Here is a 22,396-nt window from a genome sequence, read left to right as displayed (position 1 = left end):
GTGATGATTCTGATTGATGATATGTTACGGTTGTTATACATTTTGATTGCTTAAAGTTGTTTATTAGTTTTTTCAAAGTATGTTTAGTATATTTTCTAATATTTGTTAAACAGATGGCTACACATGTTGCGAGGGGGCATGGAGGAGACGGCGGGGAACGACCTCCACATGAGCGTGCAGGCAAGATACCGGCGGGTTGTCAATCTTATAAGTTACATGAAATTCTTAAATATATTGGATATATTTTTAAAGTTTTAAATTTCTTAAATATATTGGATATATTTTTAAAGTTTTAAATATATATCTGGTTGTCAATATTATAGAAAACTCGACGCGTCGGCGTGGAAAAAGAAGATGCTTAAATATGCGGAAAAAAGTTCATTCTCAGCGGTCAACCTTTACCTGTGGAAATTGATAGCATCGGGGGGCCTATAGATTCATAAATATAAATCGCAAAATGTTGACAAGGTTTATCTCAAACTTTGTGGCAGATCATGTACCACTCCATTATAGGACTTGGAGACGTGCTCCTTTCCATTATTATGAAGCTATGTATCCTGAGATTGAAGTAAGTACAAAATACTTTTTATATGTGAAAATTTTCGTACTTTTTAAATATTTTTTTTACTAATTAAATTTGTTTTTTTATTGCAGACATTTTTTGATCTTGATATGTATCGGGGTACATATCAGTGGGAAGCCGTTCGAGCGGCTGTACAGAGCGACTGCCAAAGTGCTTATAAAGAGCACAAATATCAAGTGAAAAAATATTTTTATAGGGTTGGTGGATATAAGGATGTGGAAGGTGCAAGACAATGTCCACCGGATGATATGGACGACGAAGCTTGGGATAAGATGATTGATCTTCTTTTTTTGGGTGAGGGTTATAGGAAGCAGTGCGAAAAAGGTAAAGAAAGTAGGTCCAAACTTCCATTTGCGAGTTCTCATGGAAGTAAAACATATGCAAACAGACGACGTGAGGAGGTAATTAAATTTATTTGTATTATATAAAATTTTTATTAACACTTATATAAATATATTAATTGTTTTTGACTTATTATAGAGAGAAAAAGGACAAGACCCGCAACATATCGACGGTTAGAGATAGATGTGATTTAAAGAAAGTCGGGGTTGGTATACACGGCAAGCAGAAATAGCTTGGGTAAGTAATAAACAAAGTTAATAAGTTGTTTGATAAATATGTTATTATTATTATTATAGTTGGTTTAAGGTATATTATTATTGTTTTAGTGTATAAATTTAGTTATTTGTTTTAATTAATGTATTTTTATTGTTTTCTTTATTTTAGGAAAACATTCAACGAGAGAAGATGTTGATGCAATCAGAGCTCGGGGAGAACGGAAAGTTAAATGAAAAACAATGTCTCACTCGTGCCCTCGGTGAGAGACGCGGGCATATTCGCGGAATTAGAAGGAAACCAAGCATCAATAATAATTTATTTCCAAATGAACATACCAAACGTTCCAAAGCTTCCACATCCCAATCTTCAGATAATCCCCAAGTTGTTGTATTATCCCAACAAATTCAAATCATGCAACAACAAATACTACAAATGCAACAAATGTATAATAACAGTTTCGCGTCCGTCATTCCTAACTTCCAACCACAACCAATGCCACAATTCCAATTTAATCCCAATATGTTTTCACAAAATAACCCCGAAACAACCAATGAACTCGAGGATGATGATGATGATGATGATGATGTTGATGATGGTGGAGGAGGAGGATAAGAACTAGAATGATAATGAGAACAATGTTTGTTAAAAACTTGTTTTTTTTGTTATTTTGTTATGTAGTAGAATTTGAATTTGAATTTTAATGATATGTTATGTTTATTAAGTGTTTTATATTATTATGCAAATATCTTGTTTGGATTTGTTTTAAAAAACAGATTTGGTAAATATAACAAAACCTGTGAAAAATATTTTAAAAAAAAGGCTATACCGACGACATGTCGTCGGTATAGCTTTATAACTGTAAAAACGATTTTCCAATCCAGACGACAAGTCGTCAGTACTATTAGAATGGAAGTTGGTTGCACCTACTTTTCCAGACGACAGGCCATCGATATTGCCCTCACTTTTCCCGACGACAAGTCGTCGGTATTGCTCACCATTTTCCCGACGACAAGTCGTCGGTATAGAGTCCGAATAAAACTTTTTTTTTCGAAAATCAATCCCGACGATCTTTTGACGACGACATGTCGTCTGGATTGGTTACTCTATACCGACAACTCCTGTCCCGACGACTTTTTACAGACGAAATGTCGTCTCTATAAGCTTTACCGACGACATGTCGTCGGTACAGTGTCCAGAATTGTCGCATGCATAGGGGTCGATCCTTGTAGTGAGTTTCAAGAAAACAATGTCATAGCAAAATGGTGTAATCCATATTTCATAGCGTTAATCAAGAAGGTTCCAGACCTATGATTTATAAAATTATATAACCATTAGTTTTATTGGTTTCCAACATAAAATTTATGCATCTGATGTTATTAGGGATATGATTAGCATGGCTTAGTCAACATTCACAAAAGGGCATCAAATTTTATACGACATTTTAATGTTAAAGGAAATAGTCGGATGGTACAAATTGAATAGATTAAAACAAATGGTGTTTTAGGATGATTTCACAAATGCTTATGACTTTTATCTTGTCTGTACTTGGATGCAGTGGCGGGCCTTAGTGGGAAAGTAGGGTAGCTCATGTTACCCCTCAGATTTTTTGGGGGAATGAAAAATTTTTGAGAAATTTTCCAGCATAGTGCAACTTTTCCGGCGTCTTACTAAGTTACGTATGATACCTCTGACATCTTGTTATTGCCCACTACTTCTTGGATAAAGTCTTTCATAAGATGGGTTTTGGGTCTAAGTGGAGAGGTTGGATAAGGTGTAACACCCGTGAATCCAGACTAAATATTTTGATGATAAAATCTATATTTAACTATTTATGAATCTCCATGGATAATTTTCATGTTGCTAGTTCGAGTGGCATCAAAATCAATCAGGTGGTGGCCTGATCTGCCAAACGGATATATCTCCATGGATAATTTCCTTGTTGCTAGTTTGAGTGGCATTAAAATAAATCAGGTGACCAATACAATTCTCAGGGCTTTGGTGTGGGTGATATGGAGTTATAAGATCAGATATTCAACTTAGCGATGTTCACATATCGGTCTTCAATTGGTTAAAAATTAGAGCTTAAAGTGGTGTTAATTTCAACCGGCAAAATTGGTGTATTGACCCAAAAAAATAATGTATCAATTGCATGTACAATAGTTTCTCGCTAACCTCTTATCAATAAATCTTTCTTTAATAAATCTTTCTTTTTAATGTTCAAAAAAAATATTTATGAATAATTAAAATTCATTAGTAATGACCATTACGATATAAAAAAATAAATTAAGTAATCTAGCCACAATTTTATGTGTATTTGAATCTGAATAACTAAAAAGAAAATTGTTTTTAGCAAAAATAACCAATCAATCGAAAATGTGCATTCCGGACCATAAAAAAACATTTTTTCTGACAAAAAAATATATTCCAGAATGACATTTCAGATTCTGAACTAAATTTTGGATTTCGGAAAAATAAATTCAGAATTTCAAGAAACAAGTCTAAAATCCGATGAACAATTATGGAATTTCGAGAAAAAAAATTGTTTTTACTTACATCTAACAAAAAGTTAAACAAACATAATAAATGTAAACTATATATGATAAGTGCATAAAATTAGACACTTTATAGAAAAACGGTGATATAAACATTTCAAAATGGATATTTCGAACATAAATGAAAAAAAAAAGCCAAAAAATAACTCCGGAATTTGAAGATCAAACTCGAAATGCAGCATTCAGAACGGAACATTCTTTGAAAAAAAAATTATGAAAAAAATACTACAGAATATGAACAATAGTCCGAAATGAGGCATTCGAAAAAACGATTATTTTTCAAAAACTGATATATAAATCAAAACTATAATGAAAAAGAAATAACCAAAATTAAAATAAGTACATACGATGAAACTTGAGGGGGGCAAAATAGGAATTTCAAAAAGCATAAATGATAAAAGGAAATTTGACATTTCGACAAATACGGAGAAGGGAGAAAAGACCGGGACCAAAGATGTAAATATGGGTTTGAATCGATTGAATGCATATCAGTTACGGGATTCATGCTGTCAAGTGTCAAGCCCGTATCTTCGCCAAACCCAATCTGACTTTTATTTCGTGTGAGGCGGACTTATGAACCCCGATGCAGTAAAGTTTAATCTATCTCTGATTTATTATCATTCGAAGTTTCAAACAACAAGATGCTGAAACATTACATGATTAAAAACACATTAAAAAATATAAAGAACACATAAATTTATCGAATGTAATTAGTTCGTCATTGGAATAAACACGCCAAAAATAATTTAGTGTGGGCCCACAAAATCGAATTTGTTGGTTATCTACTTATCCATTATACATGACCAAGTACAAATACCTTGCCCACTAACATTCTCTTTAAAGTTATCATGAGGTTATTATATTAGATGGGATAGCTTGATTTAAAAAATCGTCTGAATGTAATAAATAAACAATAGCAATCTACTTTTATTGGTTTGTTTTAAATGAATTGAATGTGAGAAATAGTATCTAATTTTATTGATTTGTTTTGAGAGAGAGAGAGAGAGAGAGAGAGAGAGAGAGAGGTGGTGTGGGCACCATATTTAAATTTAAAATAAACATTAAATTAAATAAAAAAACATAAAAAAAAATATAAGAAGGGCATATTAGTCATTTCAGTTTACCAAAACCAAAACAAAAGTTGTTCATGACAACTAATACAAAAAAGTTGGGGTTTGGACTAAAACAAAAAAAAAAAAAAAATTAAGGGACCATTTTTGCATTTTTGTCTATCCGTTATAAATCTCATCGTGTGTTACCCAATAATTAACAATTCAGTAAACTATTTCTATCTTACACACTATATCTAACACATGGATACACGCACAGTAAAATCCTACAACTCAAACACGTGTTTGCAACACACATCTCACACAAACAGGCACTAAACATCAACAATTTTTGTATAAACATTTATGTTACTAGTAACATTAAAGTAATTAGGAAATTTAGGAACAACTAATTGGGTGTAATCGTTCGGCAAACAAAACTCCTATTTCAAACCATGGATCATATAAAGAGGGATGCATAGACTACGGGATGGTAGCGATGTCTGAAAGTACAAGAGGAAAAGATCGGGGGTGATTGGTTCCATTACAAGGTGACGATGGGACTAGGCTTGGCCGACGATGAACCATGAAATAGGTTGGGTTTAGTAGGTTTGGGTTGGAGAGAATTAAATAAATATTTAACTAAAATCAGTAATATAAACTTTTGAAATTCTAAAAAGTTAAGCAGGAGAATTTTAGTCATTTTGTACGTTACACTAAACCACATGGACCTTTTTCGAAACAAATTAGAAAGTTAGAACCGAGATTGTGAATATAAACTTTTGAAATAATTTTAGTCATTCACTCCGACTTTTAATATAAAAATGCAAAACTTCTAAATTTTCTTAAAAACTGTATTATCTAATTTTTGGCATAACTTGTTGACGAGATCCATATAAACCGTCTATTTTTTTCAACATTTAAAAAGGCTTGAAATTTGGATGGAGGAAATTATTTCCGAATACTATATATACATGTTTACGATTTAAATATTAAAAAAAAAACACAGATACAGAGAAACTTTTCTCTAACGACTTTGATCGTTTCTCTGTCTCTCTTTATCTCCTCCGTCGGCCGTCGCAACGGTTTCCCGTTGCTTAACGGCGGCGTCGCTGCATTGCCTTCTCCGTATATAATAAACGATCTTCATTTTGTTAACACTCTTCAATTCCTTCAGATTATCAGTAAGCCGTAAGTACATTTTCAATTTTCACTTCATTAACGATTAATAGCGATTAAATTTCTAAATGATTATTGCATTATGTGATTTTACGATCTCATTTCTTCATCAGAATTTCTTTCGATTGTACTTTCAATTTCAACGTTAATCTCGTCTTCATTTTTTTTCTTGCTACGTATGAATTCGTGATTCGTGTAATCGGTGAATATATAAACATCATAATCTGTACTAATTGTGTAAGGTCGTAATTTGGTCGAGTTTAATCAACGTGCATTTGCCACCAACGAAAACGTGTCAATAACCGCTCGTAGATGCAAAACGTGTTGCCAAACTGGCTGGAAATTTTGTTGTTTTAAATTTTATGTCGATCGATGCAGATAAGATGAAGAAAATTGCAATCTGTAGTTTGATATGAATCATATGATTGTGGTTTTCTTAATTTCGTGGCTTATAAACCGTTTTCATGATATGTGTATTTCTGTATTATACGAATGTCTGGAAAATGTTATATGATTCTATGATGTTTGGTAATTATAGTTTGCAGACTCTGTGAATTTTAACTTTCAATTTCTAGGTTTCTTATGTTTCCATTTGAAATTCAAGAGTTTCCTCTTTGTTACTATACGCTTTCAAATAGGAAAGAAGGTGATTGAAATTCTATAGTCTATCCACTTGACTGAATCTGTTAATCATATCGTTGGGCAAGAAAAAGAAAGGAATAAAGGAAAACGAGAAAAAGAGTTTTATGCAGTTTTAATCCCGAAGTAATCACACACTTCATTGATTATCTATAATAAATGCTCTAATAGTTGATAGGCCAAAAAGTTTAATGAACATATTCACATATTGTATCTAATTTCTCATGTTACTTCATCATTGATTATCATCATTCAGTGTTCATCTCCTTAATCACTGTATTGCTTGTAACAGGGCAAGATGTTGGGATATATGCTCAATCGACTCCTTATGTATGTTTTCATCAAATATTCTTTTTTTTCTTCACATAATATATATCTCAACATAATCCATCATAATTTTCTTAAATTATGTCCAGCTTGCTTCTGGCATATGCATATCCAGCTTATGAATGCTTCAAAAATGTCGAGAAGAATAAACCAGACCTTGAACTACTTCGTTTTTGGTGCCAATACTGGTATCATATTGCATCAAGACAAGTTATTTACTTATTTCCAACTTTACCCTCTAAAACTAAAACCATATGATCACAACTTTTCAGGATCTTAATCGCTGCAATGACTGTTTGGGACCCGTTTGGTGATTCAATAATCGGATGGTATAAAAAAGATTTTTTTTTTTAAAACATAACTTTCATATTCTTATATATAATATGATATATCTACTTGTTTTAACTTTGGGTTTTCACTTGTGTGTTTTAGGCTCCCAATGTATAGTGAAGCCAAGTTGGTATTTTGCGTATACTTGTGGTACCCCAAAACAAAGGTATATATATATATATATATATATATATATATATATATATATATATATATATATATATATATATATATATATATATATATAATAACTATTAAGATTTGTTTTTAATGGAAAATGTATAGGAATGAAAAATGTGTTGATTTGATTTGATTTGATTTGATTTGATAATTTCAGGGGACAAAATATGTGTATGATACTTTCTTGAAACCATATATCACAAAGCATGAAGCAGAGATTGATCGAACCTTGTCGGAATTGAAAACTAGGGCTGGAGATTCTGCATCTCTTTACCTCTCAAGAGTTATGAGTTATGCTCAGACAAGGGCTTTTGATATTCTTCAAATAGTTATGTCACAATCCATCCAAAGACCTCCTCAGGTATATATGTTTCATTTCATTTTCTTACTTTTTTTTTTCAACTCTTCACCTATTGGCCGGAAAATTAAAATATTAAATGGGTTGGATAAAAATGTATTTTATTTTGACATGAAATTACAGGCAGCTGCAGCAGCTCCTGCTCCAGCTGCACAAGCGGCACCAGCAGCTGCTTCTGCTGAGTCAGAAGACGCTGGTGGGGCTCGTAACAGGTTGAAGAAAACTGGCGGTGCTGGCGCAGCTCGCTAAATCTTAGGTATTATATTATATGACGGGTCATCTTCTCCATGTGTTAGTCTGCAAGTTGTGATTATTTAGGCATTGGAGCTTGATGTAACCTTTTTGCTCTCTTTATATATTATATTATTCATTTAATTACTAAATATGTATTATTTGTTTGTCAATAAAACAATATTTATACAATGTTGTTTTGACACTATATGTGTGCATATATATTGTCTCTTGAATATTGTCTACACCCAAAAAATATTAAAATAGTAGTTTATAGAAAATGAATGATTATCGATTATATATTTATATTATATCAAAATATTTCATAAACCAATCAATCATGTTTGTATTGTAGAAATGGGTTAATATTATAAATGAATAACGAGAGATATATTTTTTTCTTGAATATCATTGTTTAAAACAGAATCATCATATGGTAATCAACTGAAATTTTGTGTTTATAAAATATCACTATTTTAATGGTATTGTCGAAAAAAAATAGTTGGTTACTCATCTATTATATAACGTAGAAACAAAAAGTTCATGCAGTTAGGTTTTAATTTAATGTTTGTTTGGTAATTTAAAAAGCCTTAAATTTTTTTACTTAATATTTTATAATGTTTTATATATATACATAAATACATGGGATTGTAAAATTATGTTTGTAAATGTGATTTGTGATAATGTAATACTCCATAAATAATTAATTATGATTTTAAACTATAAAGTCAATTTTTATGTAATTATGTTAAATATTTGAAATTTTATAATCGTTTGAACTTTAAATATATGTTATTTGATGTTGAGTTTTTCAAACACATACTTTGAAAAGGTGAATAAATTGTCAATATTTATGGTTTCATGTCATTCATTAATGATAATCATAGGTGGATGTTTACTATAAGTAACAATAGGAAACTCAATGAGTCTTCTATATAAATAGATATGGTTTCTTTACACATATATTGTTTTTAATGAAAGGGAAAAATAGAAAAACTGAATGTAACCTCGTTGCTTTCTTTATATATTATATCGTTCATTTATAAAATATGTATTATTTGTTTGTCAATAAAACAATATTTATACAATGTTGTTTTGACACTATATTTGTGCACATATATATTGTCCTTGTTATGTTGTCGAACACCCAAAAAGTAGTAGTTTATAGAAAATGAACGATTGGTTCTATTATCTCAAAATATTTCATAAACCAAACATGTATTGTAGAAAAGGGTTAATGTTATAAATAAGTAAAGAGATATTTTTTTAAGTATCATTGTTTTAAAACATATGGTAAATAACTACAATTTTGTGTTCATTAAATATCGAGAAATTTTATGAAATAACCAAAATTTAAGGGGTGTTTTAAGTATTTAGCCACAAAATTTCGAGTTTTGTAAAATGACCACCAGATCCGCAGAAGGGGGCTCTGCGGATCGTTTAATGTCTCTGAGGAACTTAACACACCTCTGCGGAAATGAGGTGGCAGCACTAAAAGACAATTTTTTTTTTTTGGTTTTTAAGGTTCTGCAGAGAGGTCTCTGCGGATCACTTAATGTCTCTGATGAATGGGTAATACTTAAAAAACCCAAAAAAAAATTCTCTTAAAAAATTGTTTATACCCATTTCCCAGAGAACATTAAGCGATCTGCAGAGGTGTTCACAAGATCCGCAGAGACACCTCTGGGGAACCTTAAAAACCCCCAAAAAAAAATTGTCTTTTACTGCTGTCACCTCATTTCCGCAAAGGTGTTTTAAGTTCCTTAGAGATATTAAGCGATCCGCAGAGCCCCCTCTACGTATCTGGTGGTCATTTTATAAAACTCGAAATTTTGTGGTAAAATACTTAAAACACCTCTTAAAATTTTGGTTATTTCATAAAATTTCTCTAAAATATCATTTTAATGGTATTCTTTCAGAAAAAATAATAATTGGTTACTCATCTATTATATTTTTAAAAAACCAATAGTGTTTTATAAAGTAATATAATTAATTACTCATTTAACGACATTAACACTGTATAAAAACAAAAACTTCATGCCAATTAGGTTATAATCTAACGTTTGTTTAATAAATTCAAAAGCCTTAAATTTTTTTACTTAGCATTTTGTAATCCTTTATATCTTTACATAAATACATGTGATTGTAAAATTTTGTTTTTAAATATGATTTGTTATAATGTAATACTAGATGTAAGACCCATATATTGCATGGGTTAATTAATTAATATATATATATATATATATATATATATATATATATATATATATATATAAAGGTCTAAATATTTAAAAATTTTAGATTTATAATAAAATAAGAAAAATAATTAATTATTAAAATTGATTTTTTTATATTTTAAATTTAAATAAATAAACAAAATAAACTAATGAGCTTTAACTTGGGAATTTTGAAATAAGAATGTAAGTCCATTAATGAAATTGATATTTATTTATTACTACAATTATTATAATTATTACATTGTGGAATTTATTAAAATAGATAAACCCATAAAATGACATGTGGAAAAGAAATTAATTTAAAATAACCATAAAATGACATTTGGCAAATTGAATAAGAGTGTGACATGTGGCAAAAAAAAACTTTCATTTATTAGAGTAGATTTATTAAAATTTATAAACTCATAAAATGACATGTGTAAAAGAAATTAATTTAAAATAACCACAAAATGACATTTGACAAATTGAATAATAGTGTGACATGTAGCAAAAAAAACTTTCATTTATTAGAGAGATGTAATTGTAAATAATTAATTATGATTCTAAACTGTGAGGTCAAATTTTATATGATTTTGTTAAAATTTTGAAATTGTATAATTGTTTGAACTTTAAATATAGGCTATGTGATGTTAGATTGGAATGAAAAAAATATTTTTTGTGTTGATTATATGTGCATCAATTGAATATTTCCAAAGCTTGATTTGAATACATGAATAAATTGGCAATATTTATGGTCTCGTGTCATTCATTAATGATTCATAGGTGGATGTTTAATATACGTAACAATAAGGAACACAAGGGGTCTTCTATATAAAGGGGATGTGATTTCTTTACACATGTATTGTTTTTAATGTAAGAGGAGAATAGAAAAACCACATGCAACTATTTTGTTGGCCCGAAGAGAGATTGTTTTGTCTACATGGGGTCCTTGAACATCCTTATGTATTTTTTTTCTTTGGTCTGTTTTAGCCAAGTTCACCGGTCTGATCATCTGTTACATTGTAACAGGAAAAAGTTCAAGGAACTATTGACCCCAGGGCCGGTCCTGAGGATGTAAATATACTCAAACGTCCGGGACGAGTCAAAGAAAATTGGCCCTTATCGTTATTATAAGTTTTTTATTTTTAAATAAATATATATATAATATTATATAATAAAAAATTGAGCTCTGTACAACTGTCCATTTTGCCCTCCCTCAATGCCCTATGATTGACCCAATCATGTTTCCATTAGATTTTTTTGTTCATAGATAGGGTCCTGAAACCTTTTTTTTATTTTCATTTAGTTCTCTTTACTTGGATTTTTTTTGTCGGGTGTGTTGGTACATGTTAATGTTGACGTCGTGAATGAGCTTGGCATATTAGTAATGATTAGGGGTGTGTATGAGGCAGTTTGGTTCGGTTATTGGTTAAAACCGAACCAAAACCATTATGATTGGTTAATGCATTTTGGTAGTCATTGGGTATGGTTAATATTGGTTATGGTTAATGGTTTTTATCGGTTAACGGTTTTGGTTAATGGTTAATATTGGTTAACCATAATGTTCAAAATAATATAAATGGCGAAAATATATTGACATAAAAAATGAAAATAGAATACCAAAAAGTCCTCGATGCCATTGTTTGTAACCTAGCTTATAGTAATTGAATAAAATGTGTACCTTTAATACTTAGAGTGATATAACACATAGTCACATTCAAAATAAAAAACATTCAACAAAAATATAAACATTAAAAAAAATTGACATTAATAATTTCATATATTGATAATTGAGTTTTAATATTAAAATAAAGCCAAACATTCATACACGTTCAATACGATTAAATCAAAAACTATAAAATAAAAGAGTCAAACATTCATATTATGTATTATTGGATAAAAAAAGACAATCACTCATATACATTCAATGTGATTAAGTCAAAAACAATAAATAAAAAAAGCCAAAAAAATTAAAAAAAAAATACATTCTTATTTCATAGAGTCAAGAAGAACCAAAAACTTAACTTACCTAAAAGTCTTGATTATAAAGTCAAAAAATCATTCGATTAGGACTATAAAGTCCAAACAATCTTTGATTAGGATTAACGGTGTGAGAAGCATTCGGTTACGATTATGAGTGTGAAGATTAAACTAATTATGAATAATGTTTACAAATTGTAGAATTAGCCGATTAGGAATTACAACATTAATCAATCATCTAACTCAATGCATGACTGGAAGTTAGTGTGTGTCTGCGTGATCAGCCTTTGATGGTTTGATTGCTCGTTCGTCTCCTGATAAGTGATGATTAATAGATTATATTTTCAATATTTTAATGGATATTAAATAAGTTTGATTATATTATTTTATATATAATCTATAACTTTTATATATTAAAATATAAAGTTAGCGGTTCGGTTAATAATGGTTCGGTTAACCTATAAAATCATAACCGAACCGTTAGTTATCGGTTAACAAAAATTAGAAACCGAACCAACGGTTTTTAAAATGGTTCGGTTATATCGGTTAATTTGGTTTTGGTTCGGTTTTTCGTTTATTATGCTCACCCTTAGTAATGATTATATTAATTTGTTATATTAACAAGTCAATAATTACGATTAACAATCCCAACTGATGAACTTTTGATATTTTTTTTACTAAGAGATCCTTTCACTTCCGTTCTTATTTTGTGAAGATCAACATCAATCTTAATCTTTGTATGCTACCATTTCTTTCTCAACATTTTCAATATTAGTCATAAATTTAGTTAAATCTAGGAAATGGTGGAAGACCCGTTTCTAGTTTGAGTTGGTTAGTCCGTATGTATCCATTGAAGATATAATTTTTCTTGGACTTGGAGCAAGAGCGTGATCTTTTTTAGTTAAATAATTAAAAAGAAAATATAATAATAATAATAATAATAATAATAATAATAATAATATAAGACAAAATTATATAAACGGTATATGTGATTTACCAAAGGTCACAAGTTCAGTCCCTGCAAATGCTTTTTTAACAAACGCGGTCCCTGTGGTTTTTGAAACTTGAGTGAATGGTCCTTGAGCCTGCAAAATGACTTCATTGCCCTTTCTTAAACTCTTTTAGGTTTTTCTTTACTAATTTCAAACTTAGAAAAGGAATGGAAATTAAAACACCCCCACCCTCATTTATAATGTTTATGAATTACTTATTATTAGAATGTGACATTGATAATGTTTTATTTTGACATGAAATCGCAGGCATCTGCAGCTCTTACTCTAGTTGCACAAGTGGCACCAACAGTTGTGACTGGTGAGTCAGAAGATGTTGTTGGGGCTCAAAATAGGTTGAAGAACAATTAGTTTATGTTACATTTATAATGTTTATGAATTACTTATATTAAAATACGACACTAATAATATTTTATTTTGACATGAAATTACATGTGACATCCCCAATTTTCATAACCGAAAAAAAAAATTCTTTACACTTTCAAAATTCAAAGTATCTTTATTTGCGAAAATTCTTAGTATATTACAATCCTTGTTAGTACAAATGATTATCTCAAATTTATAGAAACTTTAAGGATGTCATAATCGATACACAACATATATTACAGGATAAAGACTTAACGATCCTGAACATTATTGCATGTCTTCTCTTAAATCACTCAACATCCTAGTTAAGTCTTCAACAGTCTAAACACCGCTACTTATGAAGCATAATGGGTAGGTTAGGTTAGGAAACCTAGTGAGATACATAGGGTTTTCAATCTCATAATGTTTTAATGATAATATCTCAAACGTACAAAACCAACTGTTATCATCAATACTGATATATCATATCTATAAGACCATCTACCCCCCAACACGTCAATCCTCACGTATTGATCCTATACAACGATCTTACAAGATCTAACCTAAATGATCAATATGGACAACAAGTTGACGATACTGCTTTGGGGATTCCCTAGCAGCAGACGAGTATCAATAAAGACATCAAATGAGAGGAATGGAATAAATCTTATCGTTGAACCTCTATTCAAAAATACTCCAAGACAATCAAGTCATGGGTAGTTATCGAGATAAATATGCCTAGCAGTGGTTTGGCCCTAAGGTATTTACACTTGAAGTACTACCCCCAAACTCACCCTAACTGGCAAAATAACATCAGGCATGCCTAGTATTGGTCCATTACTGACGCACCTTATTTGGCAGTCTACGAAGTTCCCTAAATTAATTCGTGAATGGAAACGCTAAAACCTAAAGCTCATAAAAAAAGGGAGGCGATTACGAGTATATTATATATATCATCTTAACACATATAGAACCATACTGGTTCGCACATTGTATGTTATCAAACATACATCTAACATATATTCCAATCAATAAGCATATAATTTACATATAAACTTTCAACAGATATTTAATACTTTAATTAATACTTGTATTAAAATCATGTTCACGAAAGTAAATTATGCACTCACCTAACTTAGGTGGAAGATCCTCGGGAAAGCTAGCTCATCTGCTATCTCTTCAGCTTATCCCTTCCAACATCCTAAATACGAATATTACTATGCTTCAATATTCATTAGTACATTAAACTATTTCGTGGATTCCTCAACAATCTCAATGAATACATCGAGATCTATCAAATAAGGAATAACCAGGTAAGATCATATCGGAGGTAGGGTCCGTTTAGTTTACATAGAATATTTTTTGGAAATCACACCTTAAACACCTCACTAGATTTAGCCTAGACATCACTCACGTAAGTAGATCAATCGGTATTAAGACTTGGGATCACTGATAAATACTGTTTATTGGTTCATAATAACAATAATGAACTTAAACATAAGCTACACTTAAAACATAACAAGTGTAGCTTAACTTATAGAGTCTCTAGCGAAAACTGAGAAACTATGCGGGCAAAACTCCTACCCGAAAGCTCCTTCTCGTTGGGCTCCTAGATATCTCTGAGCCCTGCTAAAATGGTCAGAAGTCCGAAAAAAAGTTTGACTCAAGGAGGGAAAATGTCTCAGAGAGAATGAGTGTTAACACACTGTCGCGAGCGTATTAAACAAATAAAATTTCACTGTTGGTTGCACTAATAATATAGCACACGGAAGCAGGGTCGAATTCTCAGGGACACATCCTAACGGTCAATGCCTTTTTACATCAGGCACATTCTAGTCAATAAAACAGAAACTGTAAAAGGGGGTTTTGAATTAAACTAAAAACTAAAAATTACAGTGAACATAAATTAAATTGAACTCAGCAATAAAAACGATTTCAGTTATGCTGCGAATTTCCTAATCATGCAATCAGTTCAGATCTGATCATTCAGAATGCGTTCTATCTAAGCCGGTACTGAGAAAAACTAACAAGCCCAAGTATAATGTCTTTTACCTAGTTAAATTAACCAAAACAAGCTCTTCAGTTTTAACCCTAACTTTTTACTGTCTAATTAAACAAGCTCTTAATTAAGATCAGAAAAGTTGCATTAAGTTATGTGTAAAATTCTCAGCAAACCCAATACTTCTCACAAGCTCGGAAGCGTAAAGATATGATTTCTACAGTTTATATCAGAGTTAAATCCCAAACACGGAACCAGTCGGATACTTGTTACTTATTACCAATTGACAAGAACAATTACAGATTCTATTAACTAACTAACCGGAATGATAAAAACCCTAGCTAGGTGATCAGACTAACAAGAATTAAAAATCAGTGTTCATTAATCTCAAAACTAAAAAATCTAGATAGAAACACAAAAATAAAACCAGATCTGAAAACTAATCATATGAAAGTATTAGTCTAATGCAGAACTGGAAACTAGGGTTTTATCCAGACATGACTAAAAACGAATCTAAAATAATAAAAAGAAACATTAACTGAATAATCTTCTAATCTAAGTGTATGAGATGATTCACAGCCTCCAGATCTTCATAAATCGCTAAAAGGTATCAGAAATCGTCTTCATAAGTGTTTTCTAGAATTGCCCTTAAATGATTTACGATGTTATTTTTGAAGTTTTGAGAGCTTCGGGACAAAAATACGATCACAGAAGTGCTATATGCGATCGCAGTTTTTGTTTTTTTCTTCGGATGACTTATTTCGACCCTAGGAAACTTCGATGCATTTATGCAATCGCATATATGAAAAATATGATTGCATTTTTTCTTTTTGGCATGTTTCGGTCGTGATTCTTCAGTTTCTGTAAACACGAAAGTTGTCCAAAATTTTGTCTAGTTTCAGGAACATTTTAAATCTCGTCAATCGGAGTTACAAGTCATGAGATAAGGTGAAAATACTAACAGGGGGTCAAAGCTTCCAACAACATCCTTTAGGCTTTAGACTATAGTAATCTATCTTTGTAAAATCAATTCGATCAAATGTTTCTTGACCAAAATAGCTTCTATGCATTCCTCATTATCCTCCTTCAGTTCCAACTCCATTTAGGCTCCAAATATGCATCCAACTGCTCCCAAAATACCGCTCCACTCGAAATATCTGAAAATGACACAAAATGCTAGCAGTACAAGAATTTTGATAAAATGCATGAGCTAAACATTATTTAAACTAATTACATGCAAATATACAAAATATGATGCTAAATGCTAATAAAAACTACCCTAAAATATGCATGAAATGGCATCTATCAAATCTCCCCAAGTTTGAACCTTACTTGTCCTCTATTAATAAAAAGATTAAACATTATAAACAAATGGAAAGACGTAGATGAACTAAAAATAATTTAGAATAAAATAAAGGAAAAACTTAAGCTAAAATTACTTCACTTTTTTTTTCTCACAGGGTCAAATTTCACACCGAGGAAGCTCCAATGAAATCACTACCTAGACAACAGTCTCAATATCTTTATTGTATATTTAGAATTCATATTTAATAAGTCAACCCAAGTTTGAGTTAATAATATTTATTCCGAATTAAATTTGTGAAAATAGTGTATTTTTAAAAATAATTTCATGAAAATTCGTTTATAAAAACATAACTTGATCGACCCCTTCTTTTTTTTCAAACTCGTCTAATAAACATGGTAAGCTCCATTATGGACAGAAAATCCATGCTTACCTATATGATTCCACTATCGAGGGATCAATCTCATTATACCACACATCTTCTTTCTCTTGATCAACTCTTCAGATTTAACTTTGCTTGCTTCTTGATTTCGACTTGAACTTGACTTGGATTTTCACTTTGAATTTCAGATCGATTTCTTCAAGTTGCTTGATGTTCCATTTCTAACAAATATGTTGACTGGATGCGGATTTTACTTTGAGGCCCACCATATCTTCAATACTTCAAAAATGATAATAAATTGTGTAGATATAACAAGAGTTCCCTCCTAACCTTAAAAGGCACAGAAACTATAGGGTTCAGTACTTCAAGGAAAAAAATGGTTATTCAATCTAGGTTCTTTTTACAGCATTTAAGGAAGTTATTTTTAAAACACTGTTCATTTTTCCATCCCACACTTTCATTACAAAAATTATCCGACTCTTATGTTGGTTCATTTTTCGAAAACATTTAAAGCACTTTCTGATATGAAAAGATAATTCTTAAATTTGATTGTAATGAGACTGTTATTTTCGGGTCCTATCACACTTCATTTTTACAGAACTACCGAATGTAAAAAATATCCTCATCTCATGTAAAAAAATTTAATTTTTTGATTTTTTATGCAAAAACTAAAAACTAACATAACTAGAAATAAAATCTTTTTGGGTTTTTTTTATTATGAATGCAGAAAAATAAAAAGGAAAAGACTTTTTTTGAATTTTTCAAATTTTTTATGCAAAATGCAAAAAGGAAAATAAAATTTGAAAAATTTTAACCCAAAAACTGAAAATTTTAAAATTTTTAACAAAAAATGCAAATTTTTACTAACCCCCTTTCGAAGCTTAAAATGATGCAATGTCCTCAATGCTCAGAGAGTAATGAATAGCTCAATAAAGCATATAAAAACAAAAAGGGTGCAGCTAGGAAAGAATGCACCTGATGGATTTGCAGAAATCTGATTTTGACGAAGACGTGGCGGAAAATCTGAATTTCAGCAACTTTGAAGATCCTCTGATTTTGGAACTGCGACCATCTCTTTATTGAAAGCGTAAAAACTAAAAAGTACCCATCGGGTTGCCTCCCGGAAAGCCGCTCATTTTTAAAGTCGTTGTGTAACATCCCGACTCCCAGGTACTTCATTTATTTATTTATTTAATGAGTGACTCGACGAGTTGGGTGTTTGACTCGTCGAGTAGAGTTGGATTGAGCACGTGGGTTTAAAGATCGACCCGACGAGTCAGAGAGCCGACTGGCCGAGTTGGCGCTGTAAGATGAAACCCTAAATCTTTGGGGTTTGAACCTATTTAAAGGAACTTATGTCCTCATTTCCGCCTCACCAGCTACCCAACTCCCCTGTGTGAAACCCTAATCGGCCATTGAGCTAGGAGAGAGTGATAGAGCTAATATTTGAGTGTTTTGGTGAATCATTGGAAGAGAAGAAGTGAGATTCAAGCAAGGAACGAGGAAAGGCTGTGAGATCCAGTATTCATTCACTTGGAGCTTCTGTTGGAAGGTAAAAGTCATCACCTTTCTCATCATGTTGTTTAGAACTTGTTAATGAGGAACTTTTGGGGCTTTTTACATATTTCCTTGAGATTTGGTATGACTTGTGCTTGCCAAGCATTGAGACATTAGATCTGGACTTTGTGAGGTCCATAGAGTCCAAAGGTCTCAGCTTTATCCAGCCATGAAAGAGTTATTGTGCTTAAACACCTTAGTTAGAGCTTGTATTGGCATTATGGAGCAAATATGCCATGCATGAACGTAAAGATCGAAGCTTTATGTGACATTCAAACCTTGGGAGGCTAGATCTAGAGTTTGGAGGGGTATACCTGCCTTAAAACTTCTGAATGAGAATTTAATTTAAGGGACTCGACGAGTCAAAGAGCTGACTCGACGAGTCGGCTAGGGTTTTCACCGATGAGTCTGGACATGGGTAACTCGGCGAGTTGACGAGACAACTCAATGAGTTAAGTTGGGTTTTCGCTATGATCTGAAGGAACAATAGGGACTTGGCGAGTCACATAGATGCACTCGACGATTCGGGTCAACATGGACAGTTGACTCGAGTGTTGACTTCTGTTGACTTTAGGGTTTGGTCAAGGCAGGGAGTATGGGGACCATGGAGGGGTAAAATGGTTTTTTACCCATTCCAAGAGTTTGAGAGAGAGAATAACCTAGTTTATTTCGAGTCGTGATTTAAGTGTTAATTAGAGATTATTATGTTTTGTGTTAGGCGGAGGCTAGTTCGAGATTCGAGTACGAGATTATTACTTGCTTGTTACGAGGTGAGTCTTCTCATTATACTTTACCTAGAGTGGTAATATTTGTGTGACCGGAGAGTCTTATGTGTTATATTGAGTATTGTGATATCCTACATTATGTCTTTGTGATTTGTGTTGTGTATTATTCTGAGCTTACCGAGTTAGGGCCGGAGGGTCTACCCGAGTTGTGGGACTGGAGGGTCCCACTGAGACACATTGACTGGAGGATCTTATTTGAGTATAGCCATGCGAGGCTAATGAGATATGTGTGGTATTTTGGGGAACTCACTAAGTTTCGTGCTTACCGTGTTATGTGTTTCAGGTACCTCTCAGGATCACGGGAAGGCACCGGCTTGATTGTACACACCGATGCGAGATTATGTGGATGATTCTGGGATAGTGACATTTTTATGTGGATTGTGTTAACACTTGAGACAATTATGTTTTTGAGATATAATATGAGTTTTTGTGTGTTTTAAAAATGAAAATTTTGGTTTGAAAATTTACGTTGTTACACGTTGGCTCGACTTTGCCCAACCAGATTTGTTAACTGGTATGGTTGGGACTTCTTTGAATCTCAACTCTTTTCCTCGTGACTCGATATCCTTTCAGCAAACTGGAAAGACTTCATATTTTCTTCAGATAAGTTTTCTAGATTTTTAAACTTCTTTCGTTTTCTGATCTTCTTATTTCCAGAAAGCTTATCATTTTTTTGATTTTTCTTTTCAGAAATCTTCTCAACAAAAATCAACACTTTTTCTTTGATCCTTTTTCCAAAAATCTTCTTTTCTTCCTCCCCAAGCTTATCTTTTTCTTCCAGCTCCTTTTCTTTCCCAAGTATAAGTTTTAAAGCATTTTGTACATGTTTATGGACTTACTCGACGAGTTGGGTGCCCCCAACTCGTCGTGTAGAGGCGGGTTAGCCCGCGTGGATTATTGGATCTACTCGACGAGTCGGAGGACCCGGACTCGACGAGTAGGATCTAGAAGATGAAACCCTAATTTTTAGGGTTTACACCCTATTTAAAGGACCTTAAGTCCTTACCTCCAGTCCCTTGCCACCTCTTGAAGGCCAGAAGAAACCCTAATCAGTCTAGATCTTGTTCTTGAGTGTTTGTGAGGATTAAAGAATGTTTTTGGTGCTTTTTGCGAAGAAGGCTTGAGGTATAAGGAGCTTGGGGAAAAAAGAGAAGCTTGTGGATCTGACTCTACTTCATCTTGGCATAATTCTGAAGGTATCAAGTCATTACCTTGACTTATCTTTAGCAAGATCTTTTCATGCTTTGGTTTAGGGCCATTTATAGCATATATGTGAGCCATTTCGAGTATTAGCCATGATCTGAAGTTGCAACTTCAGATCTGGACTCCTCCAGGTCTCAAACTCATAAAGCTATCAACTTTATCTCGTATGAACCCATCACCATGCCCTAAACCTCATTCTAGACTTGGTTTTAGTGTTCTAAGCCTTTAAGACCTTGCATACACGTAAAGTTTGCAACTTTACGTGGAATCTGTGCCTTAGGAAGCTGGATCTATGATATGGAGCTTTGGGGTGGCTTAAAAACGTCTGGATAAGAAATGGACTGCATGAACTCGATGAGTCATATAGCCGACTCGGCGAGTCGGATGAAGATTGCCCGTATTTGATTCTGCATGAACTCGGCGAGTCAGTAAGAGGACTCGATGAGTCAGTTAAGGTTTTCCCCGAAATCTGGACACGCAAGGACTCGACGAGTTGGTTGGAAACTCGGCAAGTCAATTAGGGTTTTGGTGATTTCTGAGTTCTTAAGGAACTCGACAAGTTGCTAGGTGCACTCGACAGTCGGGTCAACATGGACTGTTGACTTTGACCGTTGACTTTGACTTTGACCAAGGGTTGACCAATTTGACTTTTGGGGGTATTTTGGTAATTTGGGAATTTATGGAAGTGAATCATTGGTGGATGTAGGTGTTGGACTTGGAGCTGCATTTGGTGGATTTTGACTTTATCACTTCGAGCTACTTGTGAGGTGAGTTCTTCTCACTGTATGAACATGGTCTAAGGCACCAAGGCCGACCCTTTATGATTTGTATCTTGGTTATAGGATGGTTGTTATGTTAGTGATCCGTTAGATCGGTATCCTGGTTATAGGATGGTTGTTATGATAGAGATCGGTTATATTAGTATCCTGGTTATAGGATGGTTGCTATGTTAGTGATCGGTTAGATTGGTATCCTGGTTATAGGATGGTTGCCATGATTAGTGATCTGTTAGATATGTATGACTATTTGTACTTGCTAGCTAGCGTATGTTATGTATGTGCACATGTTTGTTGGTTTGGGGGATTGGGTTGAGGCAGGTCCTGCTTTGTGCTGTAGGCCAAGATACCCAGGGCCGACCGGATAGACTGCAGACCCGATTAGGGCATACTAGTTAGGTCGAAGGCCCGTCGAGCGGTCCGGATAGGCTGAAGGCCCTGAGGGGCGGTCCAGACGTGTTGATGGCTCAGAGAGCGGTCCAGATAGACTGATGGCCTGTGAGGCGGTCCAGTCAGACTTATGGCTCATTATGCATGTTGTATTTGTTTATATGATATGGTTATATCTGTATAACGTTGGTATTTTGGGGGAACTCACTAAGCTTCGGGCTTACAGTTGTTGATTTTGTTTCAGGTACTTCTGATGATCACGAGAAGGCGAAGGCGTGATCATGCACCTCCTTATATTTTCCTGATTTGATTTTGGGGATACTCTGATGTTTAAACTATTTTGAAAACAAATTGTAAACACTTGATGGTTTTAAATGTTTTAAAAAGTTCAAATTTGGCATGATTTTTATGGATGTTACATTTTCTGAAGTTTCTTTAGCAGAAATCAGCTAAACTGTCACCTC

General features: G+C 32.7%; 1 protein-coding gene across 1 annotated transcript; it reads left to right on the top strand.

The window, feature by feature from the left end:
- Positions 1–5,752: 5,752 nt before the first annotated feature.
- Positions 5,753–8,178, top strand: LOC145138804 (putative HVA22-like protein g). The gene is made up of 7 exons (XM_079072828.1): positions 5,753–5,933; positions 6,853–6,890; positions 6,977–7,075; positions 7,160–7,216; positions 7,320–7,383; positions 7,555–7,758; positions 7,879–8,178. The coding sequence occupies exons 2-7, from the start codon at positions 6,859–6,861 to the stop codon at positions 8,002–8,004; spliced, it is 582 nt and encodes a 193-aa protein (XP_078928954.1). The 5' UTR covers positions 5,753–5,933; positions 6,853–6,858; the 3' UTR covers positions 8,005–8,178.
- Positions 8,179–22,396: the final 14,218 nt, after the last annotated feature.

This window comes from Lactuca virosa, chromosome 9, assembly GCF_052849685.1.
Source record: "Lactuca virosa cultivar CGN04683 chromosome 9, Lactuca_virosa_CGN04683_v6, whole genome shotgun sequence".
Classification (NCBI taxonomy): domain Eukaryota; kingdom Viridiplantae; phylum Streptophyta; class Magnoliopsida; order Asterales; family Asteraceae; genus Lactuca; species Lactuca virosa.
The sequence above is the reverse complement of the archived record's forward strand: the minus strand, read 5'-3'. Positions and strand labels throughout refer to the sequence as shown.